Below are 23,039 nucleotides of genomic sequence, written 5' to 3'. Positions count from 1 at the left end.
GGCTAGAGCAGCTGAAGCGGCCTAGGACCACTGCCAGGGCGCCCAGGGTGATGAGAGGGCCAACACCAACTACCAGGGAGAGGGCCGTCCTATGGAGCGGTGCTGGAGAAGCCGAGAGGGAAAGGAGGCAGGGATGAGCTCAAGGCCCCCGGAGAATGGAGCCTTTGTGTGGGGTACAAATGAGGGACAAGGGGGCGATTGTGTGGGAGGGCCGGAAGTGCCACACGGACTGGCACCACCACGGCCAGCGCCAGACTCACCCCTCTCTTGCTCTCAGAGCTCCCGGGGCCCCAGGGGACCGGCACCAGACCTGGTCCCGGAAAGCCGGCCACCCCAGAGGCTGCAAAGGGATGGAGAAGCAGAAAGGAGGATGTGCAGTCGGGGAAAAAGAAAAGGTGTCCCCCACCGCTGTCCCAGATCCAGGAAACAAGACGCAGAAGGAAAAAGACAGAAGCAGCTTTTACTATATTTACATCCAACAAAACTTTGCAAGGAACGACCCTTATTGCACGGTCCGGGCCCTGGGCGGGAAGGACTGGACTGGACGGGGCTTTAGTTCTTCCTGAGGGGGGTCTGGGGCTCCTCTAGATGGCCCCTGCCTCTTCCGCAGCTACAAGCCACTGAACCATGGTGCCCCGTGTCCCTTCTCTTTCTCACCATCCCTAAGATCCTCCTAAGCAAGGGGCTATGGCTCCAAAATAAATAACTTAAAATACAAACACTAAGGTAGGAAGGTGTAACGGAGAGCCTCGGGCTACTTCGGCAATTCTAGGGAAGAAGAACCATCACTGGTGGGATGACATCCCTCCCTCCCATTCAGGGCAAAGGCTCAGTAGCTCTGTATTTTTCCAGTTGTTTTTTAAAACAAAAACTTGTAATGTGACCAGGGCGGTGCAGATCTGTGGGTGCCCTGGAGGAGAGTTCCTGGTACAATTTGGGGAAGAGCAGAACTGTGCCAACTCCCCTACGCCACCCCCACCTCCTATAACATCAGCGTGAGCACACTGGGCAGGCCGCAGATAGGGGACTGTGACTTTTGGTCACAGCGGGTCCCGCTTCCTGCTGCCCATGCACTCGGTGCCTATGGCTGGGCCTGCCTCCCAGGCCGTCCCCAACTCCTGTATGGAAGGAGTAGGGAAGCAGGTTATCTCTGGAACCCTTTCTCCCTCACCTCCCCACCCCAGGTGGGAGACGAAAGCTTAAGGGTCCCTAGCATTCCAGAAGTGCTCCGAAACATTTCCGGCAATCGATGGCCTTCGCAGTGGGCATCTGTGCCCGCCGCTGCCGCAGCTCCTCCTTGCCCATGCTGCTGGCCAACTTGTTAAAGGCAGACTTGTACCTCTTGTCGAAGGTCACTAGGGAAGAGGGTGGAGGTGAGTCAACAGATCAGGATTCCAAGCGCCCCCCCCCCCCCGCACCACCTGGCCCCAGATCCTTCACCTCCTCAGTCCCCTGCCTGCTCCCTCACCTATGTCCATGTGGTCCTTGCCCAGAGCGGCCATTGTCAGGAATAAGATCTCACGGTAGATGCCCCTGCAATGGAGGCAGAGGGGACGAGTGAGAGAAAACGACTGCGGAGCCCGGGATAGGAGGCCAGGGACCTCCCGGATGGGAGCACCATACCTCTGCAGATGCAGGCCTGTGGGAGGCGGCCCCAGAGTCTCCAGCAGGAGCCCCACGGCTTTGTGTACTTCGCTGAGACCAACATAGCGCAACACCGACTCTAGCAGGTCCATGCTAAGGGGTGCGGGCACGGGGCCTGGCCATACCACCCGCTGCGGGATCTGGCCTGTGCGAAACGAAGGAAGGCAGCCAGGGTTACCAAGCCCTCGGGGCGTGGAAGCCACCCCTTCCCAGCCTAAGCCAAATACCAGACTCACTGTGGACCCTCCAGAGCACATAGAGAGGTGGGCAGCTACTGGGGTCAGGGGTCAGGACATCCCACAGCAGCCGCACCTGCACAGACGCCGGGTCAGGTGTCAGCCAGGGAGACGGGGCCTGCAGGGGCCAAGACGAAGGGGGCGGGTTCAGGAGGTGGCGGGCAGAGGACGAGACCTGGACCAGCGGTGTTCCGGGATGCGGTCAGAGAGAAGAGGGAAGGAACGCTCATCCCCCACGAGAGCGCGGGCTCTCTGAGAGCACGCTCTCTGCTCTGCAGTCGCCCCGTCACTACTGCCTACACGCTGCCCGGGACCTAATGGGTGCCCAGTACGTATGCGGTGGGATGAACAGACAAATGTCAAGGAGGCATTGTGACAGGTGCTGGGCGGTACACGAGATGTCTGACAGCCCCGGGCACTGGATGCTTGTGCCATTCTACAGATGAGAGAATCGAGGCTGAGTAGTGGCGTGAAAAGGCCAGGGGTCAAAGCAGGTGCCACCTCCGAAGCCCAAGGGGCAGAGCTGGGAGGTGAGGGAAGGAGCGCTCAGGAAGCAGGGGCAGGGGGCACTGACCTGGGGGGGTGGGGGCCCATCACAGGAGGCCAGCACCAGGCAGGGCAGAATACTGGGCAGCCGCAGCCGCTGGAAATACCACAGAAGGTTCCAGAAGATGATGGGGTGGGCAGCCGGCAGCTCAGGCAATGCCAGCACCTCACTGCCCTCGTTCTCCACCAGCGACTCCAGCTCCTTCCGCAGCACCAGAGGGCTCAGATACGCCCAGGCCCCAGCCTCCACCCGCCGGGAGGTGCCCTGTCAGGCACAAAGAGGGAGGGTGGTTCAGGGAGGATCGCGGCCCGATCCTCAGAGCCGGGTTCCCGCTGGGCCACCACGTCCAGCAGCTTCTGAGATGCCCCATGCCCTCAATGCCCATCGCACCCTACCACCCCCGGTGCCCCCTGCTGGGCGACACACGCAGACCCAGTTCCTCGCCAGCCCTTACCCCCGTGTGCCCATTGCAGAGCTGGGGCTCATCCAGGGCGAGGCACAGCCTGCGGTCACTGAGCACAGGGCCTGGGCCCCCGGGGACAGGAGCGTCTCTGCTGCCACCGGCAGGGGCAGGCTTGGGGCTGGGGGCCCTGTGGAGGGATAAGAGGGGTCAGCCCTTGGGCCTCCACTCCCCTCCCCCCATCCCTCCCGGAGCACCCACCCTGGTTCGGGCACCTGGGTCTGGAATCCAGGGTCTGGACGCTGAGCAGGGGCACGAAGGGGCAGGCGCAGAAAGGGCAGACGGTGTTGAGGTTGGAGTCGTCAGGTGCCCAGCCAGCCATGATCTCCTCGTCGTACACCAGCGAGTCACAGGCCCGGCACAGGGAGCAGCTGGACAGCAGGATCTGCAGGGAGAGGACCCCGCCAGGCTCGGGAAGCGTCCTCCCACCTCCCCTGCCCCCGCCTCTGATGGAGGGATGCGGGCTATCCTCACTTCCAGGGAGGGCGGCTGCAAGGACCCAGGGGTGTCACTGAGGCGCTCTGAGGACCGGCGAAGGCTCAGGCTACTGAGAGAAGACTCGGAGAGGTCCCACTCGCTGCCCAGAGAGGCTGAGCTCTGCCATCACAGGAGAAAGCCCCCTTAGGGCCTCCCCGGGGCCGGCTCCGCACTGGCAGCCCCCCTGGGCCCCCGGGTGCCGCCACAGCTGCACCCTCCCCTCGCCGGCTACCTCAGAGGCAGTGGATCCAGGGCGCTCGCGGGGGCGCAGGAGGCTGTCCATGGGGCTGCGGCGGGCTGGGGGAGGTGGGTCAGGGGGCAGCTCGGGCGGGGGGCCGCGCGAGGCAGGGGGGCGGCGGGAAGGGGTGAGCAGCTGTTGCAGGCGGGTGCCCAGCCCTCGTCTGGGGGTGCGGGCCTCGTCCTGACGCCCACCAGCCTTGGGCGTCCGCCCGCTCAGCCCTTCCGGGGCCTCAGTGGACTGGGTGCTCAGGGCAGAGCCCGAGTCCTCCGGGCTGCCCCCAGGCGCCGGCTCCTCCCCGGTCAAGCTCAGGTCGGAGAGGCTTCCGTCTCGCCAGGGCACAGGGGACCCCCGGGGCTCCAGGACCCCCAAGGCCTCGATCACTGCGGGGCAGAGAAAAGTCGGGAAACACGGCCCCTGGCTGACCGCACTCTGGCGCCACAATCCCCCCCACCCCCAGCCGACGGAGTCCCAGACGAGGTCCTCCAGCTTCCACGGCGCCCCCCACAGAGAACCCCTCTCTTCCTGGCAAGTGCTTAGGAAAGCCGACTGGGGGTCAGACAAGGGTACTCACTGTGGGCCACGCCGGCCTCCACGGTGGGCTGGGCCCCGCGGGCACTGCCCAGGCTGCCGCTTTTCACCAGGCGCCCTGTGGGTGAAGCTGGGTCCCGAAAGCTTCGACCAGCCCAAGTGGTCTGGCGCTGAAGCGGGCGGGTAGGGGAGTGACGCTCCAGACGAGGCTCTGCAAAAGACGGGGACGAGGCCAAGAGGCAGCCACCTAGAGACCAGCCCTCTACTCCAACACAGGGCTCCCCGCATGGACCGGGGTCGCAGGGACCCTCCCGGGTAGAACATCCTCCCCTTTTTACCGGCCGAGCGCAGCCCACCCAGAGTGCCCAGAACACCCAGTGCCCACCACGAGGCCAGCCCTGGCCCCCCACGCTTCTCTGCTGGAACCTGGCTGCTGTCCCCAAGCCTGTCACGGCCCCCACCCACCTGTCTGGGCACCGCCTGCCTCTGGCGCTGCCGCCTGCTGCTGCTGCCGCCGCCGCCGTTCCCTCAGGGGCTGGCGGAACTGAGCGGCCCCCAGGACAACGTTCCGGAGCTTGGCCCAGCGCAGGCGTCCGCCCGGCGTACCAGACAGCCACTTGCTTTCCAGCACAGCCTGCCAAGCACAGCGCCCATCAAGATGGCCTACTTCCACGCCCCGACGATGGCCTGACGGCCACTGCCTGTTTCAGGGACGCCACCCGGGACCCAGGGGCCACCTTCCCCTGCAGACGTCCTGCCTGGGTGGGTCCTGCCCACGGCTCGGCCAGGAGCGAGAGCCCAGATGAGGGAATCAGCAGCAGCTGCCGCCGAGGAGTCTGGAGGAAGCCAGAAACGGCGCAGACAGTTTACACCCAGGCTCTGCTGCTTATCGAGTATATGGCTTCGAAGAAATCTTTTCACTTTCTCAGCCGTTAGCTTCATCGTGTAAAAAGCAGGAGGCAGCTTAGGGTCACGCTTAAGGGCCTGAGTGCGGGAAACATCCCCGTGCCCCCGTGTTCACACCCAGCCCCCCAAACCTCCTCCCGGGGCGTGGGGCACTGGACGAGGTACCAGCCCTCTGCACCCTCACTGCCCGCCTGGGACGATGGGGTTGCGCTGAGCTCAAACACGGGCACCGTGCGGCGGGCCTGGAGCAGCTCCCGGCTCACCGGCTGACCCCACGGCTACCGGTGGGTCACAGCGGTACCTGCCCGGCCGCCTCGTCGGGGCTCTGGCGAGTGAGAAAGCGGCCAAGTAGGAGGAAGCCCCGTGTGGGCGCTAAGGAGCTCCGGGCATGGGGGGGGGGGGGGGGGGGGGGACACGGTGGTCACGGGGCGGGTCCCCGAGGGGGCGTCAGGGAGCAGCACCCTCCCCGCGGCACACCGGCCACCGCCCGCCCTCCCCACCCTGGCCGGATTCGGCACCTTGTTGTAGTAGCCGTAGGTGATGGTGTTGGGCACGACGCCGGCCCTCCGCATCTCCAGCATGACTCGCACCGACAGCACGGGCTGCCCGTAGTGGGAGCACAGCTGCATCAGCACCCTGTAACACACCTGGGCCAGGAGGGGCGCAGGATGAGGGTCCCAGCAGGCACCTGCTTGCAGCCTCCCCACGTCCCACAGACCCCACCGGTCCCCAGGGGCACCCAGGGTCTCCGCCCTTCCTGCTGACACGCAGGGTCGGTCCCCACGGCCGTGCCCTGAACACGCCCACTCAGGGAACGTTCGGAACACCTGCCCGGCTCCCCACGGCTGCGCGGTTGGCCCCGCGGCGGGGCGCGGAGGCCCACCTCGTCTGGCAGCACCACCTTGCGGCTCTCCATCTGGCGCAGCACGTGGTAGGCCGTGTGCAGAGCCTGCACGCGGGAGGGCGCCGACCGCACGTAGGCGGGCAGACACAGGAACCACAGCCCGTAGCAGTGCCCCAGCAGACACCGGGCCCACAGCTCGGGCACGGCCGCCGACTTCTGCGCCATCCGCTGGGCCACCTTCATCTCCTGGATGGGGCGGGGACGCCTGGGTGAGGACAGCGCCAGGCCAAAACAGGTCTTAAGGTGGGGGGGCAGGAGCACCCCCCTCCCTGAGCAAGGGTCTGCGCTCCGAGGAGGCGGGAGGGGTGCCACACTCAGGCTTCCACCCTGCAGCCCCGGGCAGACAGGCCGGCCCTCCAGCAGGTGCCCCGGGAGAGGCAATAAGCCCCTGGCTTCCCAGACTGGCCGGGACAGAGCGACCGTGACGACGGGAACGGTAACGGTAACGGCAGCTAACGTCTCACGTGCTTTTCGCGTGCAAGCGCACGGACACCGGCTAACAACAGCGGAGGCGCCAGTCCATCCATTTCACAGATGAGGAGATGGCCGGAGTCAAGGGTGTCTGGGGCCCATGTCCCAGTTACCTGTTTGGTACGGCGGGGGGCAGGGCTGTTGGGGGCACTGCGGGTCGGGCCCGGCACGGGCAGGGCCCCGGGCTGCTCCTGAGGAGACTCGAACAGCTCGGCCCGTAGCTCTGGGAAGCCGTCGTAGCTGGAGGGGCAGAGGGAGGCCACATCAGGAGCAGCTGACACGAAGCCAGCCCGCGGGGCTTGGAATAAGAGGCCCTCACCAGTACTGGGGGGCGGCTTCACTGCCCTCTGGTGCTGGGGGCTCCTCGGGAGGGGTGATAAAGACGGTGAGCTCGCTCCCCGACAGCTCCTCCAGCTCCACCAAGGGCGTCGGCTCAGGCTTGTCCTGCTCTGGGTGCACCTGAAGCAGCAGGTGAGAGAGCGAGGTCACGACAGTGGGCACGGGCCAGGGTGTCCAGGACCCGGCCTCTCCCTGAAAGGCACAGCCAAGGCCCGTGCCCCCCACTTCCCAGGCCCCGGAGGTGCAGCAGGTGGGGCGGGGGGGGGGGGGGGCGACGGAATCAGAACCGGAGGGAGGTGCAGCGGGGGGGGGGGGGGGGGGTGGAGTCAGAACCGGAGGGAGGTGTGCAACCGAAGCAGCCACACGTGGGGCACGGACGGCATTCCCAGCACCCACCGGGCGTCGAGCGGCTGCGGTGGCTCGAGGGAAGGACGGCGCCCAGTACCTTGTCCACGCACGAGTCAAAGAACTCCAGGGCGGCGTGCCGGGCGGAGCCGAAGGAGCACTCCTCGATGAACTGCGAGAACATCTGTGTGCGCAGCAGCTGGCAGTACAGCTTGTGGCTGGAGCGCTCCCGGGACTTGAGGAAGCCTGGGGGGGGGGGGGGGGGGGGGGGCAGGCGGGGTCACGGGTCACGTACCGGCCACAGCCTTCCCGAGCCCCCTCGGCACCCCCTGCCTGAGACCGGGGGTGGGGGGATGCCCGCGAGGGCGGGGCGGGGCGTCTCTGCGCCCGGGACTCCCTCCAAGCCCAGGAGAGCGCAGGGCCCGGACCTGCGCCCACTGAGACGTTTGCCGAGTGAAGGAACGAGCAAGCAAGCGGCTCCGGGACCCCTGGCCCCCGGACAGCCCTCCCGAGACGCCCCGACTACCCTGCAAAAAGAAGAGGTTGTCGACATCTCGAGCGCCCTCGGAGGGGGCCTGGGTGAGGGGGCGCAGGAAGTCCCGGTAGCCCTTGAGCAGACACGCCATGAAACGGAGAAAGGCCCCCTGGACTTCGCGCTCCAGCCGGGCCCGGCGGCCGCACACGGCCTCGTAGTCCGTCAGCAGGAACTCTAAGGACGCCTCTTCCTCGGGGCCAGTGTACGCTGGGGACCAGGGGAGCCCGAGTCAGGCCAGCCTCGACCCCCGCCCTTGCCGAGCCAACGCCAGCTCCCAGCACGCCCGTCAGGTGGCAGTTTCCAGCCTCCCCGGGAACGAGTTCGCCCCCACCCCGGCGTTCGGAACACAGGTATCCTCCGCCTGGCCTCTCGCCGACTTCCACCAGGTGAGATCCCAACGCCTCTGACCTCGAGGAAGGCCTAGCTCTCTACAGGCCTCCCTACCCGTGGGCTTAGCCCCCCGCCCCCACAGGGTTCTCACTCTGGTCCAGCTGCTGGTAGAGGTGTGTCAGCGTAGCCAGCAGAACCTTGTAGGGTCTGCGGGGCAGGGTCCGAGGGGAGAGGGGCTTCTTCTCCTCAGTCCTGTGAGACAAGCAGCAGGAAGGAGGCGCGGTGGGGCCCGTGTCCCGCCTCCCCCACCGTCCGTCCCCGGCTCTTGGTGAGCAGGGGCGTGGCACACACCAGCCCGCCCGGCCCTCTTACTGGAACAGCGTGTTAGTGTCGAGATCCACGCAGATGACGTCAGCAGGTGGGTCATGTAGGTCGAAGTAGCTGGAGTGGATGCCCACGATGAAGGGCACGGGGGCGTTCAGCACGTCCGCCAGCGCCAGCGGGCACAGCGGAATGTAGGGGCACTGCCAGTGTAGCGGGAAGATCATCTGCAGCACCAGGCAGTGAGGGCCACTGAGGCGGGGGCGGGGACGGCAGAGGGGGTGCAGCGGGGGTGGAGGGGGGACTCTGGAGAACAGCCCCCCCGACCGAAGCTGTACAGGTCGTGCCCAAGGAGAAGGTCGAGGACCCTCTGGGAGGAAGGAGCGGGCAGCAGAGTCTGGGGGAGGCGGGCCGGGCAGGACGGGCACTCACCGACACCAGGGCCTCGCAGACGCTGGTGAGCAGGTCCGGCCGCAGCGAGTGCACCAGCAGCTTGTGCTCCGTGAGCACGGCCAGCAGCAGGGTGACGGCCAGCTCCGGGCCTAGGCTCTGCAGCAGCTGCAAGAAGCTGGCACCGCTGCGGGCAGCACGAGGTGGGGGTCACCAGGAGACCCCGGAGAGGCCTCCCGACACGCTATATGCACAGACGCCCCCGGGGGCCCGGCCTCCAGACCTCGAGAGCCGGGCGCTCCTGCCCGGCGCCTACATGTCCTTGGTCGCCACAGCACCACCCCCCCCACCCCACAACCTGGGCACGTACCTGAGGGGCAGGGGTGAGGACACGGGCTGGCAGAGAAGCAGGTTGTCATAGGGAGACATCTGGGGGCAGAAGGGCCGCAGGTCAGAATGACGAAGGCCGGCCGGACCACCTCCCTCCGCCCCTCCTCACCTCCCCGCCCCCAACACCCCCCAGGACTCACCTGTACCAGGATGCGAGGTCTCTGCGGGGAGGGGAAGGGGACGTTATGAATGAAGTGAGAGATGTGCCTGGGGAAGAGAGGGATGCGCGTGTCCTTCACCTGTCCCCCAGAACCTCGGGCCTCCCAGAGCTCCACCTGGAGGCCCTCGCCTGCCGTCAGAGACCCTGCTGCACAGAGAGGTCACGCAGGCGCTGTCAGGACCTAACTAGCAAGCGTGGGCTGGAGCTCAGGCCCCACTCACCCCTCAGCCCGTGGCGTTTCCCTGCCCCCCCTCCTCTGCCCACCGCAACCTCTCCCATCTCTCCTGGGCTCCCCAGCCCTCCCTCATCACCCCTTCCCAGCGTCACGGTGCCCATGCTCACGCTTCCAAGGGCAGGCGGTGGGGGCCCGAGACGGAGTAGCGGTAGAGGAAGGTGAGGAAGGCTCGGAAGGCCGGGAAGGCGGGCCAGCGGGACAGCACGGCAATGGCGCGGCGGCTGCGCACGGCCCGGCCCCCCAGCGCCCGGCCACGCTCCACCGCACTCAAGAGGCCCAGGGCCCGTGCTTGCCGCTCCGACAGCCTGGCCCTCGGGAACGCCTCGTAGAACTGCAGGGCAGCCCCGTACACCTGGCAGGGGGGCAGAGAGGCCGTCAGGCGGGCTCTGCACAGCCTGGACCCCGGGGCACACCCCGCACACCCACCTTGTCTCCAGCTGCACCCGTGAGCACGAAGGTGGAAAAGACGGGCACGGGGTACTTGGTCTGGGCAGGCCAGCACTCGACAGTGGCCCCCATGGGCAGGCAGAAGACGGGCACCGACTCGGGCAGCGGGAAGGCCTCGTTGTCCTCCTCCGGGTAGCGGCCCAGCAGCTCTGCGGCCCCGGCGGAGTGGGGGGCACCAGGAGGAGGGCCGATCAGACTCCGGGGTGTAGGAACCAGGGGATGCGAGGGAAGCGCCCGGCGGCAGAGGGGAGGTGGGTTCTGGACACGCAGGTGGTGCCGGCCGAGAGGCGCCAGGGCAGAGGGACACGAGAGACCGGGGGGGCTGGGGGGACAAAGGGGCTACTCACCTGCCTCGTACACCAGTGTGTTGGCCTTGGCCAGGCCCACCTTGTAGCACAGGTGCACCGCTGGACCCCACTGTCCCAGAAGCAACGAGAGACAAGCAGATACACAGCTGACGACGTTTGCGGGAGCCATTTGCTCTACCACCCCCAAGGAGTCCCCCGAGACGAGAGCCACCCCTCTGGGTCCACTCCCGCCCTAGAGGCCCTAGGCCATCCTTTGTGCCCGGTTTCCACACCCTCACGCCAACGCCTCGCGGGCCCCGCTCACCATGCCAGGGTTGAGGTTGCGGGGCAGTCGGCAGTAGGTGTGAGGGGTGCCCTCGCCCTTGCTGGGCAGCACCAGGCAGAGGTCAGTGATGCCCAGGGCGTGCAGCCCTGCCCCCTCTGCTGCCCGCCGGTAAGTGAGGTAGGTGCGGGGGTGCCCTGGGCCGGGAGGGGCTAGATTGGCCGAGTGGCTGTAGGGCGTCGTGTCTAGCACTTGGAAGCCGGGCTTGGGTCGCTCCTTCCCCTCGTACAGCACCCTGGGCACAGGGCAGAGACAGATGTCAACGGCCCAGGGCAGATCCGCCTAACCGGTCCCACCTCCCAGCCTCGCACCCTCAGCCGTGTCAGAGTGGACCCCGGGGCCCGCTTCTGGCTGGACTCTGGCCCTGGCTCTCTCCCTCTTGGTCAGCAGCAACCCCTCGAGCCCTCCGTGGCCTGCACACTCATTCGTAAATGCGACGAGGAAAAGGCCCCATTTGCTGACTCTGTGCCGCGTCCTACACGTGGGTGACCTCATTTAATCCTGTCAACTGCACCCTGAGGAGGTGTTATTTCCCCCGTTTTACAGACCGGGAAACAGGACGCGGGGCTGCAAGCTGGGGACCCACCTCCAGGGGAGCACTAGGTAAATACACCGGCCCCTTGGCCGCCCAGTCCCCATGCAGGGGGCCACGCACCCCAGCTCCACCAGAGGGGGCTTGTCACGGCCCCTGCGGTAACAGATGACGGGCTGAGTTCCACCCAGGAGCCCGGCGCTGAGTTCCAAGGGGTGGCCCCCAGCAGAGGTCTGGATGCAGGTGTAACCCTGGGGCACCTCCTCGCCCAGGGCCCTGGCAACGACCGCCACATCCGTGATGGGATCAGCCGGCCGCGGAGGGCGCAGGGGCCCGCTGGGCTCGGGAACCCACGGCTCCTCGGGGATGGGTGCTCCGCTCCCCGAAAGCCCGGCTATCACGAAGTAATCCACCAGCCGGGGGGGCCGCTCCTCCGCCATGGCCCCCCCCTCACTCACTGCATCTGGAACAGTCAAGCGCGGGAGAAGTGAAGAAGCGAGGGAGGCGACCCGGGAGGTGACCCCGAGCGCTCCCACCCCTCCCGGCCTTCCAGGGGAGGGTAGGACCGGCGGTGGTCCGCCAACCCCGAGCGCTCCCGCCCGTGACGTCAGCAGGCCCTTAAAGAGACCCGGGCCCTCCCGCGGGGCGGCGCCAGCCCTCTCCCCAAACCAGCCGAACGCCACTCTGGGCTCGCGGCTGACCTCGGCTCTGACCTCAGACTGCTCCCGAATCCCCTTTAAAGGCCCCACCCGTGCTGGCTCCCGACTGCGGAGATCGCAATCTTTTCTGTAAAGGCCTGCAATGACATCATGCCAACCCGACAGTCTTTTTTAGGGGTTTCTGACCTTCCGACTCTACTGGTGACATCAGGGCCTCACGACCCAGCTAACGTTCTTAAAGAGCGCCCCTCTAGGTTTCCAGGGAAGCCCACAAGACCCAAGTTTTCGTGTCTTTTAAGCAGACTCAAGTACCCTTGTTCCTAAGCTAAGTCCAGCAACCCAACAGCCCTGCGTCCTCCCACCTCCACGATCCTGAAGTTGGGTCCAGAGCCGTCTGCCCTCCTCCGCGGAGCCCAGGGAGGGAGACGGGAGCCCCACGGGCCTGGAGCGACTGTGTTCTCACCTGCCGCCATGGCCCAACCCGAGAGTGGGGGCCCCGGGGGTCCCCGAGCCCCGGGGCGCAGAGCTGGGGCGCAGCTCGGTGGGTGGCTGCAGCGGAGGACTGGAGGCGTGGGGCGCCGCGGAGGGGAAGGGAGGGGACTTCCCGAAACCCGGGAGGGGAAGCTGCGCGGGCGGAAGTCGGCCCGAGGGCGCGCGGCGGGGGGACCGCCGGGGCCGGGCCGGGGGCGGCGGGCCCGGCGCGCGGCCCCTCCTCCGCCTTCCCGCAGCGCTCCCCCCCCCCCATGCCCTCCCCGCCCGGCCAGGCCCCGGCCCTGGCCCCACGCGGCCGCCCCGGCCGGGAGCCGCTGCGGGAACCGGGGGGCCGGGGGGGACGCTCGCCGCACACCTGCGCGCCCGCCCCTGCCCCGCCGGGCTGCGGGGCGCCGACCGCGGCGCCCTCCCCGCGCTTTCACTTCCCCGCGGCGGAGGAAGCGGAACCAGATGCGCAGCCGGCGCCCGCCCGCCTCCGCCCGCGCCGCCCCGCCCGGTCCGGCCCCTACCTGCCGGCCCGCGGCTCCCGGGCTCCCGGCCCGCGGGCCGGGCGGGGCGGCTCGGAGGCGGGCGGCTGGCGGGCTACCCGGTCCCGGACATGGCGCCGGGCTCGGCTCGCTCCCGCCGGGCGGCGGACGGAGGGACAGGCGGCCGGGGCGCCGCGCCGCACTCGTCCGCGCGCCCCGCTTTCCCTGAGCCCCTCAACCCCCCCCCCCCCCCCACACACACACACAACCCCGCACCCCCGGCCGTGACCCCGCCGCGCCCGCCCGGCGCCTGCAGCGCGACCCCTGGCGGCCGGGAGGGCCCCCTGCACGCAGGCCGCCGGGCCTGGTCACATGTGGCCCAGGAGGCCCCGGCTGGCTGCGCCGACCCTGTGACACCCCTACTTCCAGGTTTAGGGGACACTGCATTCCCTGTTGGCTTCGGCCACAAGCTCTCAGTTCCCTTTTCTGAAAAAGACAAGGGCTTTGGAAAGAGGAAGAGGAGAGGCCGGCATCGTGGGGTGTAGGGAAAGCAGGGGGGCAGGGGAGCCGAAGGGGACACCACTCCCTTGACTGGTGAGTGCGGAAGAGCATGGAGGGCAGAGGGCAGTCGGAAAGGGGAAGCCTCTCCAGGCGAGTGGCGAGAGACCCGGGAGCATCCCACCGAGGCTGCCCAGGTACGACTGTCTCCTAGGCTCTCCCGGCACCCAGCTTGAGTCCTGCCTGGCATCCGCAATTGGTGTGAAAGCCTCCTCGGAGCCAGCTGCCCCTGGGTAAACTTCGGACTGCCATCTCAGCCATCGGCCACCTCCTCACTGCCAGGCCTCAGCACTGCGCCTGGCCAGCCAGGGCCCCCTGTCCCCACGCTCAGCCTAGCCTGGACAGGTGGGGTGGGAGGGCACGGGAGGGGCACATGTGCTGCCCTGGGAGTCCTCATCCAGCCTGGACGCCCAAGTTCAACGCTGGGTACAGATTCTGAGGCTGAGGCCCCTCCACAAACCACAACAGCGCTGAGAAGAGGGCCCCAGGACCCTCTAAACCCCCAGATACATATCCAACAATAGAAACCACGCCAAAGCTTGATATGATTTTTTTATTAACATATAATATATTTAATAAAAAATAATATCCACTCTGGCTCTCTCCTGCGTTGCAAGGGGAAGAGTGGGGAGGGGCTGGCACCGCCCACCCCCCAGGCGCAGGGCAAGCCCCGCCTCCAGGGCTCCCCTCCATCCCTGCCTTCCAACAGGCTCTGACCTCCAGACAGAGGATTCAAAGTTACAAGTGCTTTAGGCCCTCCCTCCAGCTCCCCCAGGCCCGCCCCTTGTGCAGAGTTCAGGGGCCACCTGGACGAGACCCCTTGCTTTTTTCTCATTCTTGGGATCCCTCGTTCATGGTAGAAAGAGGATCTAGGGGGCAGAGTGGAGTCTCTACTGGCCAGGGGGAAGGAAGGAAAGGACCAGTGACAGGGCAGGGCCAAGAAGACGGACGCCGATGAGGCCCCTCACTGCAGCCGGTCACTGCGGAAAGAGTCCTCCACGGCAGGATCGGGCAGCAGGGCACAGGGGTCGCTCAGCATGTGGAGCCCTTCCAGGCCCAGGGGCTCCATGCGCAGCTCCTCCTCCAGCCCCAGCCCCAGCCCCAGCCCGGCCGCCGCCACCTCGAAGCCAGGCACTCCGGCCAGGGCTGCGGCAATCTCCTTAGAGAAGCCGGGGGAGGAGTCTCCTGTGTGGGCAGAAGAGAAGGGTGAGAGCCGGGCCCGGAAAACTCTCCTGAGACTCCTCAGTCTCGTGACGCGCCGGCAAACGTGTCCTCTCCTCCTTCCCTGCCCGTCGCCACCCACGCCGCTCACCTGGAAGAATGATGTTGGGCCCTGAGCCATGGCGGGAACAGTGGGTCAAGTTCTGGTGGTTGAGGGTATGGGGGTCCTGGAGGCCACTCACTGGCCCCTCGCCCCCTAAAAATCCAGGCCCTTCAGAAAAGCCAGGGGGGTCCAGCGCCAGGCTGGCCGATGGGCTCTCCATGCTGAACTGCTCTGGCTATGGACACACAGACAGACCCTGAGGAAGCGGGCTTCGGACCGGCGTGTCCCTTCTGCCCCCCTCGGCCCAGAGAAGCACCCCCCCCCACACCCCCATCCCAAGGAATGAGAGGAGAGGGTGAAGACAGCAAGCAGAGCAGCAGAAGCGAGCACGGGGCCCGGAGCAGGTGCCACACCCGCCGGGACAGAGCGCGTGCATGCCGGGAAGAGAGCCAGTCAGGGCGGCAGCCGGCAGAGGGCACGCTGTGCAGGGACAGCTGAGGGCCAGGGGCAGGAGCGGGGGTCAAACGCAGGAGGAGAGAAGCCTCAGACCGGCAGTGCCGGTACCTGGAGGGGGTGATCCCCCACCCCCACCCCCACCAGCTCTCCCAGTTCAGAGCGCACCGGCCATCCCACATGGGCCCTCCCCTGCTGCTGAGCCGGAGACCTGGGCACTCACGTTCCCCAGGCTGAAGTCACTCATCAGCCGGTGGTGAGACTGCTGCCCGTGCCCCCCGGAGCTGGGCGGGTACAGTGGCCCACAGTGCGGTGGCCTGCCTGAGGGCTGCATCGGGCGGGCCTGAGAGGACAGCCCTGGCTGCGGCAGAGGCTTTGGGGTGGGCGGCTGGGCGGGCAGAACCAGACTCGGGGGGCTGTACGGGTATGGAGGCAGCCGCTGGTCAGCGGGCAGTCTGCTGGTATCCAGGGGGACACCCTGAAGGCAAGGAGAAAGGGAGAAGCTTAGCCCTCAGTGCGCCGCCAAGAGGAACTCTTGGGGTTCCCCACCCTGTTAGGCTGCAACCATCCTCCACACAAAGCTGACGGTGCCACGGGGCGACCCCGGGGTTGGGCGCAGATTCCCAACGTGCGTATGGGCCCGGAAGGGAGGGAATGAGTCTGAGCCCAACTTGCTCGGGATTCGGGATTCGCTGCAGAAGTTAAGTGGTTCCTAAGCACCGTCAGCAAGCAAGTACTTGCAACCCATCCCACAGGCCAGCAGCAGCGGCAGGGGGGCGGGGAGAGGGGCGTGGGTCTCGCTCCAGGCTCTGAGGGAGCAGAGCCCTTGCTGGCCTGGCCTTAGTCTTTCCTCCACGAAAGGAGACCTGCGTCGAGATGGAACACACAACACGCATTCCAGGGAAGGGGGTGGAGGAGGAGGGGCAAGAGAAAAGAAGAGCGGGCATTTCGGCATGGAGGAAGGAGCCCTCAGCTAGGTGCCCAGTCTGGTCCCAACTCCTCCTAACTTGCAGAGTAAGCTTGGACGGTACTTTCCCTGGGGCCAACGTCCTCCTCTTGAAAACAAAGAACGGAGCCGAGGCCGTGTGATCTGAGAGCCTCCGCCTCTGGGAAGTGGGTGCGAAACAGCCATGGGAGAGGTGGATGAGACAGGATGGCGACACGAGAACAGACAGACAGACAGCATGGGAAGAAGGGAGGGAGGGAGGCAAGGCAAGGACCAAGCTGGCATGTCTGGAGCGTGCGCCTGAGCCGGCCTGGCCTAAGCACGTCCCGTCAACCGTTCCCGTGACCCTTACAAAGGCATCCTCATTCTACAGGTGAGCACGCGAGGCCCACAGACCACGGCAGCCCTCCTGACCACCCGTCCAGGGAGGCGGCTGCTGGCAAGACGTGGGGCCAGGATGTGACCCCGGGGCCTGCACTCTTCAGGAGCGGGGAGGCGAGAGGGGCAGAGGAATGGAGGGGAGGGCGGACACGGGAGCTCAGAAGTGAGGACAGACATCTGGAAAGCTGAAGGGGGGAGGGAGAGCTCTCAGCAGGAAGAGAAGAGCAAGGGAGACACAGAGGGAAGGGAGCCACGCATACCTGAGTGATGGAGGACAAGGTGGGTGACACTGTTGGCGAAAACTGTTTGGGCAGCTGCTGTTGGGACCTCCTGGCGTCAGCTGGGCCCGCGGGCAAACTCAGGGGGCTGAGGGGCACACGGCGATGGCGGGGGGAGGTCCCGGGGGTAGAAGCTGGGTAAGGGGGGGCACCCAGGGCAGGGGGCGAGGCAGAGGAGGAGGATGCAGAGGAGAGGGCCGGGGCGCTGAGTGAGGGGTGGCCCAAGGAGGCGGTGGGCAGTGTGTGTCGGGCCAGGGAAGAGGCAGGCAGTGAGGGGTGGCTGTGGGAGCCCTGGAGCTGGGGCTGGGGACCGCTCAGGGAGGCCTGCAGGTTGGGATTGCTCAGGGAGGCCTGCAGGTTGGGATTGCTCAGGGAGGCCTGCAAGGGTGGGTGGCTGAGAGGGGAAGGAAGTCCTGCACAGACAAAAACCAGAGATGCCAACGTTACTGATGGGAGCTGGGCCCCCTTCTGCCCAGAACAGGTAGCAGTGACCAGACTATGGAAGCGGCAAGGCGATGTCCTCCCTGCTCTGTCCCTGACAGTGAGGCCGGCACGGCCCGCCTGAAGGCTGCCCTCATCACCTTTCTAGAAAAAGCCACATCTGCCGTGAGGGAATCCTGGGGTGGACTGGTGTGTGCAGTCACGGGAGGGTCCCAGGTGCTCAAGCCCCCCACCCCTTCGCCCCTCCAGCCAGGCAGCACTCCGGGAACACTCACCTGGCGCATCATAGCCCGAGCCCGGGCCCAGGCCCAGGCCCCCGCTGATGCCCAGGTGGGTCATCGTGTGGGTCAAATTGGAAGTACTGCTTCCCCCGCTCAGGTGGGGGTAGGCGGTCTCCTCAGGGTCCAGGGGGGTAGGGAGTGGTGGGGGGAAGTGCAGGTTGGTGAGGTCAGGCAGGGAGCCTCCCGTGTTCATGGCGGGCGGGAGGACAGGCACGCTGGCAGGCTGGTCAGGAGACGGAAAGATGCTGTGGGGGGGAAAGGACAGAGAGGGGGACGTGGGGGCCGCGGTCGGGGGGGCAGGGGGCTGGACGCCAGCCTCCCACGTCTCCCCCAGCCCCTCCGCCGGCCTCCCGGAGGTGCCTACTTAATTCCAGGGACTTCGCAGGACCGAGGCCGGGAGGAGGAGGAGGCCAGCTGAGGAGAGAAGGAAGAACACTTAGCAAGGGCCAAGGAGGACCTGGCCCGTGGAAAGAAGAGGGACGTGGGCCACACCGACCTTCTTCGCGTCCCAGGGCTTCAGCAAGTGCTTGTCGTCCAGCAAGTTCTCCTCGGCACCATGGACTTGAAAGAGAAAGACTGGCCGTGAGAGCGGCCGACGGAGCTGGGGACGCGGGAGTCCTGCACCCGGCCCTGTTCGAAGCCCCGACTCTGGCCCAGAAACCCCCTGCCATCAGTATCCGCACACGGCAAGGAACACGTACCTTTGGAATCCACCTCACCATCCAGAAAACCTGCAAAGGATGCAGAAGAGTTGGCTCCGGGACGCACTTCCCCGCGCGCCGGCTTGAGCCGTGGAAACTACTCCCTGCCCTGCCCGAGGCCTGGGCCGCTCACCTCCGCGGCGACCGGGCAGGATGCTGGGAGGGGCGGGACCTGGATAAGTGTCCTGAGGGCTTGGGTTCATCACGCTGGTGTGAAGGGCAGAGTCAGAGCTTGTCCTGGGGGGTGGGGGGGAGGCTGAGATGAGCGGGCTTCCCGGCCCCGGGCCCTGCTCCACAGGGGAAAGTGCTTGCTGGGACAGCGTGGAGCGGGGGAGCAGGGCCCAGAAACTGCGGTACGAGACGCGACCCGAGAAGGCCAGGGCCGTCACCTGTTCAGAGCAGATGGTAGTCGAAACAGCTGCCCCTTCTCTGCAGGGAAATTGCCCCAGGGCATCGTCCTGGGGTGGAAACACAGGGTCACCAGGAGGAAGGCTAGCGATGGACAGGAAAGCAGGCTCGGGGCTGGAGACAGCCGGGGCTGGGCAGCCAGGGCCGCGCCTCTTTTCCGGTTCTTCTGCTACCTGTGACCCGTGACCCCTCTCCCGCGATCAAGCTAAGGGATCTGGAAATTGTGAACTTCTCTCTGCCAGGACAAGTGGAACGGGCGTCGTGGAGGCCAGCGGGACTGTGCGGTGTAGGCACCGAGTCGGACGTGAGCGGGGAGGTCCAGACACCTGAGGGCCAGGACTCCGCCTCGGGCGCCCACTCCGCCTCCTCCCGACACACACCCCGGCCGGCCACGGTCCCCATTGGTCCCGCGCTGGCTGGGCTGGGAGGCTTGGCCGCCCGTGTCAACATGGCCAAGACCGGACTCTGACCCACCTACTCCGCCCGCCCCCACCCTCCCAGCCTAGCCCCAACCCAAGCTCCCTCCAGAGACACGTCAGAGTGGACAGGAGATCCGTCTGCCCTAGACACTGACCTCCGCCAGCTGGACTCCGGGGGAGGAGACAAGTAGGCAGGACTATAGGGAGAGCTGTCGACGTGAGCAGCACCAGTTAAGGAGAAGGGAGGAAGGGGCAGTGGGGACAGAGACCAGGCGAGAGAGTAGCGGGGGCAGCACAGGAGGCCGGTTCCAGAAACAAGCACCCCCTCCTCTTCTGCAAGGGGCGACAGCAGGGCCAAAGAAAGGAAGAGAGAAAGGAACCAGGCCCGGAAGAGTTGGAAAAATGAAGGAGACCAAGCAGACAGGGCGTGGGAAACGGGTCTACAAAAGCCTCTAGGACCGAAAGCCAGAAACAGAAAGGCGAGGAAGAAAAAGTGCAGAGGGACCCAAAGCCCCCTCCGGCAGGAGACACGTGTCCTGCCTCTGGCGGCAAAGAGCAGGCCGAAGACTGTGCCAGCCAGAGACTGAGGCACGGCCCGGTGGGGGGGGGGGGGGCTCACCGCCACGGGAGCCAGCGCTGACGCGCGGGCCAGGGGGCGGCCTTTCTGGGAGGCCCGGAGAGGACCCCAGTCCCTTCCCACCACGAGTTCCCCGGGAACCCCGCCCCACCGCCCTCCGGGAAGGATATGTGGCGGGGGTGGCGGCGGAGCGGGGACACCATCCTTCGGGGGTCTCGCTGCACCCGCTCCACCAGCCCGTGGTGCCGAGTGCTCCGAGACGAATCCAGAGGCGAGTGGAGGGGGCTCTGCCAAAAGACACAGAGAAGTCAAAGGGGCAGCTGCCCGGGCGCCCGTGCCCTCCCCCCCCACCCCCCAGGGCCGGCGCCCACTCACCTGGAACTCGGCCAGGCCGCAGCCTATCTGGTTAACGTTGGGCAGAGACCCGCCGTAATGGGAGCTCCTCGTGTACGCCAGTCGCAATTTTTGGGCCTGTAACTGAGACACGGAGGACAGACGGCAACGTCAGGGAGGACCCTGACCGCTGTCCCCGTGGGCCACCCTTGCCACCTGTGTGCCACCACTGCCCGCGCACCCCGGAGGGCCACCCGAAGAAAAGGCCGTGCCGGGGGACGGGTCCGCTGAGACCTGGTGCAGAAACTGCCCTGGCTCTTCTGCAGGCCACTCTCGTCACCACCACCGACGGCGGGCATCCCCCTGCCAGGCGGGGCCTGCCATTCTGCTTGCGGCCCGTCCCCGCTGGCAGCGGTCTAAACAGAGTCCCTGAGGGGTTGCCAGGAGCCCCCAGGCTAGTCACGTGGATTGACTCCGGGGAAGGGTGCCTAGGAGGCACCTCCACTTTCCCCTCCAGATGCGTCTAGGACTAACTGGCACGTGAGGGGCAGGCCACGGTGGATGCCACGGAGCCATTATCGCCGGCCTGTCCCCATCCCACTCCGGAGGGCACAGGCTTCTAGGCTCAGGAAAGCCACACAGACAGCCTGCACCACCAGAACTAGAATATCCAGGAAATGATGGCTCTCCGAGCTGGAAAAACAGTGCCAAAACCAAGAAGCCATCCTCTGTTTAAGTTCTCCCCCCACCCCAAGATTTTAAAGTAATCTCTACACCCAATGCGGGGGCTCAGACTCACAACCCTGAAATCAAGAGTCGCACGCTCCACAGCTGAGCCAGCCAGGTGCCCCCTTCTAACTAGTTCTAAAGGCTCTGGATTGCCAGGGGAACCTTGAGAATGGGGGTGAGGAATGCCCCAGTTCAGCCTGGGCCAGAGCCGTCTCCCTGACCTGACCCCCACCCTGCGGAGACGCACCTGGAGGCACAACCCTCGGGCTGGCGTGGTGTTTGCCTGTCTACACGTCTCAAGCCCGTCTGAGAGAGGTGAGCGTCGACTTCTGAGACGCAGACGCTGCTGCTAACCAAAACCCAGGCCCAGGGCGACTGGTGGGCTTCCGGGGGTCATGTACTGTTGTGCACAGGCCAACGTCAAAAGTGACTTTCTGTTCCAAGAGGTCGGCCCACTGAGCTTAGCGGACACGATGTGAACGTTTGGGCCGCTCGAATTGCTATTATTGTGTGTGATGACCCAGCCTCTCAGTAGCACAGGCCCCTGTAGCTGTGTCTGCCTCTGAGGAGCCCTCTCTGCTGGCCAGATAACCAGCTAAGCCCCAGATGTCTTATCTTTGGCTTTAGGTTCTTGGGTCCCCAAGCCCTGGCCTTGTATGCCCACTAGACATGTATGCGCAGCCCAGGGGCTGGGTGGGTGGAGGCGGCGTTCTGACAAACCAAAGCACTACAAAGACAGAAATCTCAGCTTTGAACTTCTCACGGCCTTTCTGTTTGCGCACACAGATGCTCAAGTCCCCCCACACCTGTGCTGGAGTCACAGTCCAGACAGAGGGCAGCATCTCAAGCGGTGCCCCTCGCCCACCTTCTTGCCTCCTAAAGGAGAGCAGTCCAAAGTTGGATCAGGAACCTCATGGCACTTGGAGGGGTGTGTGTGCACAGGCACACGCGATTTGCCTCCCCACCTAACTCTCTCTGCTCTGACCCCCCCCCCCCCCGCAAACTAGAACACACGGTCTCTGGAAACTCAAAGGAAAAAAAACACAAGAAAGACTAACAGTTTAGGGTTGGACACACGCAAGCATACAACCAGAGTCACGGTCACAGACACGACCACAGTCAGCCCAGCAGAAAGAGCTTTCAAATATGGTATTTACGTTCCACTATGTCCCCTGAGGTTCCTTCCAGCTCCCTGCCACGAGGGATCAGTGCAACACGCTCACCTGCTGTTTGGAGACTAACGTGTCCCTAAACAAGGGCTGCTTCCCAGCTGGGCCAACTCCCACCCTCACTCCCTCTGACACCCAGCCCTGGGAAGCAAGAAACCAAGGCCAGAGGGGCTTCAAAGGCAACTCGGCCAGGATGCTTTCTTTCTGGAACTACTTAGAAAAGAATATTCCCAAACATAGAAGACCCTGCCCGACACCTCATAACCGACCCATTAAGCAGTCATCTTCCTAGAAAGCTCAGCAAACCTGACCTATAGCCAACTGGTTACCCGCTTTGGAGCCTCAAAGTCTCCACCTCCCCTCCACGGCGGCCAGAGCAAAACATCAAGCACAGTCTGTGCGCAATGGTCCTCACCTACATTCACGTCAGGAAACCACAAGAAATATTTGAAAAAGGAAGCAAAGGGAAGGGACGCAGGAGGGGACTTCCTGCCCCACTAGACCCGGCGCTGCGACTCAAACCACTCAAGGGGCCCTTTCCCGGAGGTTCGAAAGTGCCGAGAGCGGCACAACTGGGCAGAGGGAACCGACCGGAGGACATCACCAACTCGGAGGCGCCAGGCTGGGCCCGGCGGACCATGCCCCCGGCCCGGCCCCGCCTCGGGGATGCTGGCAGCAGCGTCCCCGGGGACTCGATCGGGGATGCGCTCTCTGCACGCGGCCCCCGCTCGCTCCCCAACCCCAGGCTCCCGCGAGCCCCGGCCTCCCCCGCAAGCCCGTCTTCCGGCCCCTCGGCCCTCCGCCCGCGCCTCCCGGACGGCGGCGGCCCCGCTCCGCCTCCCTCGCGCTGGCGCCCGCCCCCGCCCCGCCTCCCGGCTCCGCGCTCCGCGGCTGCTCGTTCCGCTCCCGCTGCCCGGGCGGCCCCTCACCCGGGTGGAGCCGATGTCCATCATCACCTCCTCGAAGGCCGCCGTCTCTTCGGCCTGACGCTGCTTCTGCAGCGCGATCTTCTCACTAAACTTGCGCGGATTGGAAGCTGCGGCCGTGGCCGAGCCGGGCCCGTTCGCTCCCGCCGTCGCCATCTTCCCCGCGCGTCCCTCCCCGCCACCCTCCCGGACCAGCCCCGGCCCCGCCGCGGGCCCCGGCCCGCGCCTCCAGCCGCAGCCGCCGCCGCCGCTGCCGCCGCCGCCGCCGCCGCCTCGGCGAGCACCGCGAACCCGGCCCCAGCCTAGCCCGGACCTGCCGCGCGGGGGCCGCCGGGAACTGTAGTTTGTTTACGTGACCCTTGCGCGGCCTCGGGCGAGCGGCGCGGACAGGAAGCGGACCCCATTTCCCAGCAGCCTTGTGGCTCCGGGGCCTGGGAACTTGACTCCTCCTCCCTGGGCTCCTCCCCGCACGGGGCAGGCTGGGAAGAG

At 66.2% G+C, this 23,039-nt stretch overlaps 2 protein-coding genes across 13 annotated transcripts; both read right to left on the bottom strand.

Annotated features, from left to right (window-relative positions):
* Positions 1 to 440: 440 nt before the first annotated feature.
* DENND4B (DENN domain containing 4B) lies at positions 441 to 12,373 on the bottom strand. Of its 12 annotated transcripts, none has more exons than XM_030302206.1 (28): positions 12,191 to 12,370; positions 11,192 to 11,864; positions 10,519 to 10,771; positions 10,254 to 10,323; positions 9,886 to 10,055; positions 9,567 to 9,811; positions 9,205 to 9,271; positions 9,045 to 9,103; positions 8,717 to 8,861; positions 8,336 to 8,511; positions 8,115 to 8,215; positions 7,527 to 7,840; positions 7,199 to 7,344; positions 6,734 to 6,873; positions 6,528 to 6,654; positions 5,923 to 6,148; positions 5,558 to 5,686; positions 4,599 to 4,767; positions 4,177 to 4,344; positions 3,597 to 3,985; positions 3,362 to 3,484; positions 3,103 to 3,272; positions 2,882 to 3,017; positions 2,455 to 2,691; positions 1,881 to 2,055; positions 1,624 to 1,789; positions 1,469 to 1,533; positions 441 to 1,355 (listed from the first exon to the last, which is right to left on the bottom strand). In XM_030302206.1, the coding sequence occupies exons 1-28, from the start codon at positions 12,198 to 12,200 to the stop codon at positions 1,210 to 1,212; spliced, it is 4,995 nt and encodes a 1,664-aa protein (XP_030158066.1). In that variant the 5' UTR covers positions 12,201 to 12,370; the 3' UTR covers positions 441 to 1,209. The 12 variants fall into 12 exon arrangements, with proteins under 12 accessions (XP_030158066.1, XP_030158067.1, XP_030158068.1 ...); XM_030302207.1 differs by having other exon boundaries at positions 5,923 to 6,129; positions 7,625 to 7,840; positions 12,191 to 12,369; XM_030302208.1 differs by having other exon boundaries at positions 1,881 to 1,998; positions 5,923 to 6,129; positions 7,625 to 7,840; positions 12,191 to 12,368.
* A 1,427-nt stretch (positions 12,374 to 13,800) lies between these two features.
* Positions 13,801 to 22,741, bottom strand: CRTC2 (CREB regulated transcription coactivator 2). The gene is made up of 14 exons (XM_030302363.1): positions 22,554 to 22,741; positions 19,769 to 19,870; positions 19,564 to 19,680; positions 18,972 to 19,033; positions 18,379 to 18,447; positions 18,123 to 18,226; positions 17,990 to 18,019; positions 17,785 to 17,849; positions 17,653 to 17,702; positions 17,283 to 17,533; positions 16,549 to 16,979; positions 15,185 to 15,439; positions 14,557 to 14,743; positions 13,801 to 14,429 (listed from the first exon to the last, which is right to left on the bottom strand). The coding sequence occupies exons 1-14, from the start codon at positions 22,704 to 22,706 to the stop codon at positions 14,209 to 14,211; spliced, it is 2,097 nt and encodes a 698-aa protein (XP_030158223.1). The 5' UTR covers positions 22,707 to 22,741; the 3' UTR covers positions 13,801 to 14,208.
* Positions 22,742 to 23,039: the final 298 nt, after the last annotated feature.

The sequence above is a fragment of the Lynx canadensis genome, chromosome F1 (assembly GCF_007474595.2).
Source record: "Lynx canadensis isolate LIC74 chromosome F1, mLynCan4.pri.v2, whole genome shotgun sequence".
NCBI classification, from domain to species: domain Eukaryota; kingdom Metazoa; phylum Chordata; class Mammalia; order Carnivora; family Felidae; genus Lynx; species Lynx canadensis.
This window is presented reverse-complemented; position numbering and strand designations above follow the sequence as displayed.

Coding starts and splice junctions, on each gene's coding strand:
- DENND4B (XM_030302204.1), bottom strand. Junction 4,768..5,557: donor CCTACGGCTACTACAACAAG/GTGCCGAATCCG, acceptor TGTGCTTGGCAG/GCTGTGCTGGAAAGCAAGTG. Junction 3,485..3,596: donor CTGGATCCACTGCCTCTGAG/GTAGCCGGCGAG, acceptor CTGTGATGGCAG/AGCTCAGCCTCTCTGGGCAG.
- CRTC2 (XM_030302363.1), bottom strand. CDS start 22,706: ATGGCGACGGCGGGAGCGAACGGGCCCGGCTCGGCCACGGCCGCAGCT. Junction 18,227..18,378: donor CTACCATCTGCTCTGAACAG/GTGACGGCCCTG, acceptor CCCACCCCCCAG/GACAAGCTCTGACTCTGCCC. Junction 14,744..15,184: donor GTGACTTCAGCCTGGGGAAC/GTGAGTGCCCAG, acceptor GTGTGTCCATAG/CCAGAGCAGTTCAGCATGGA.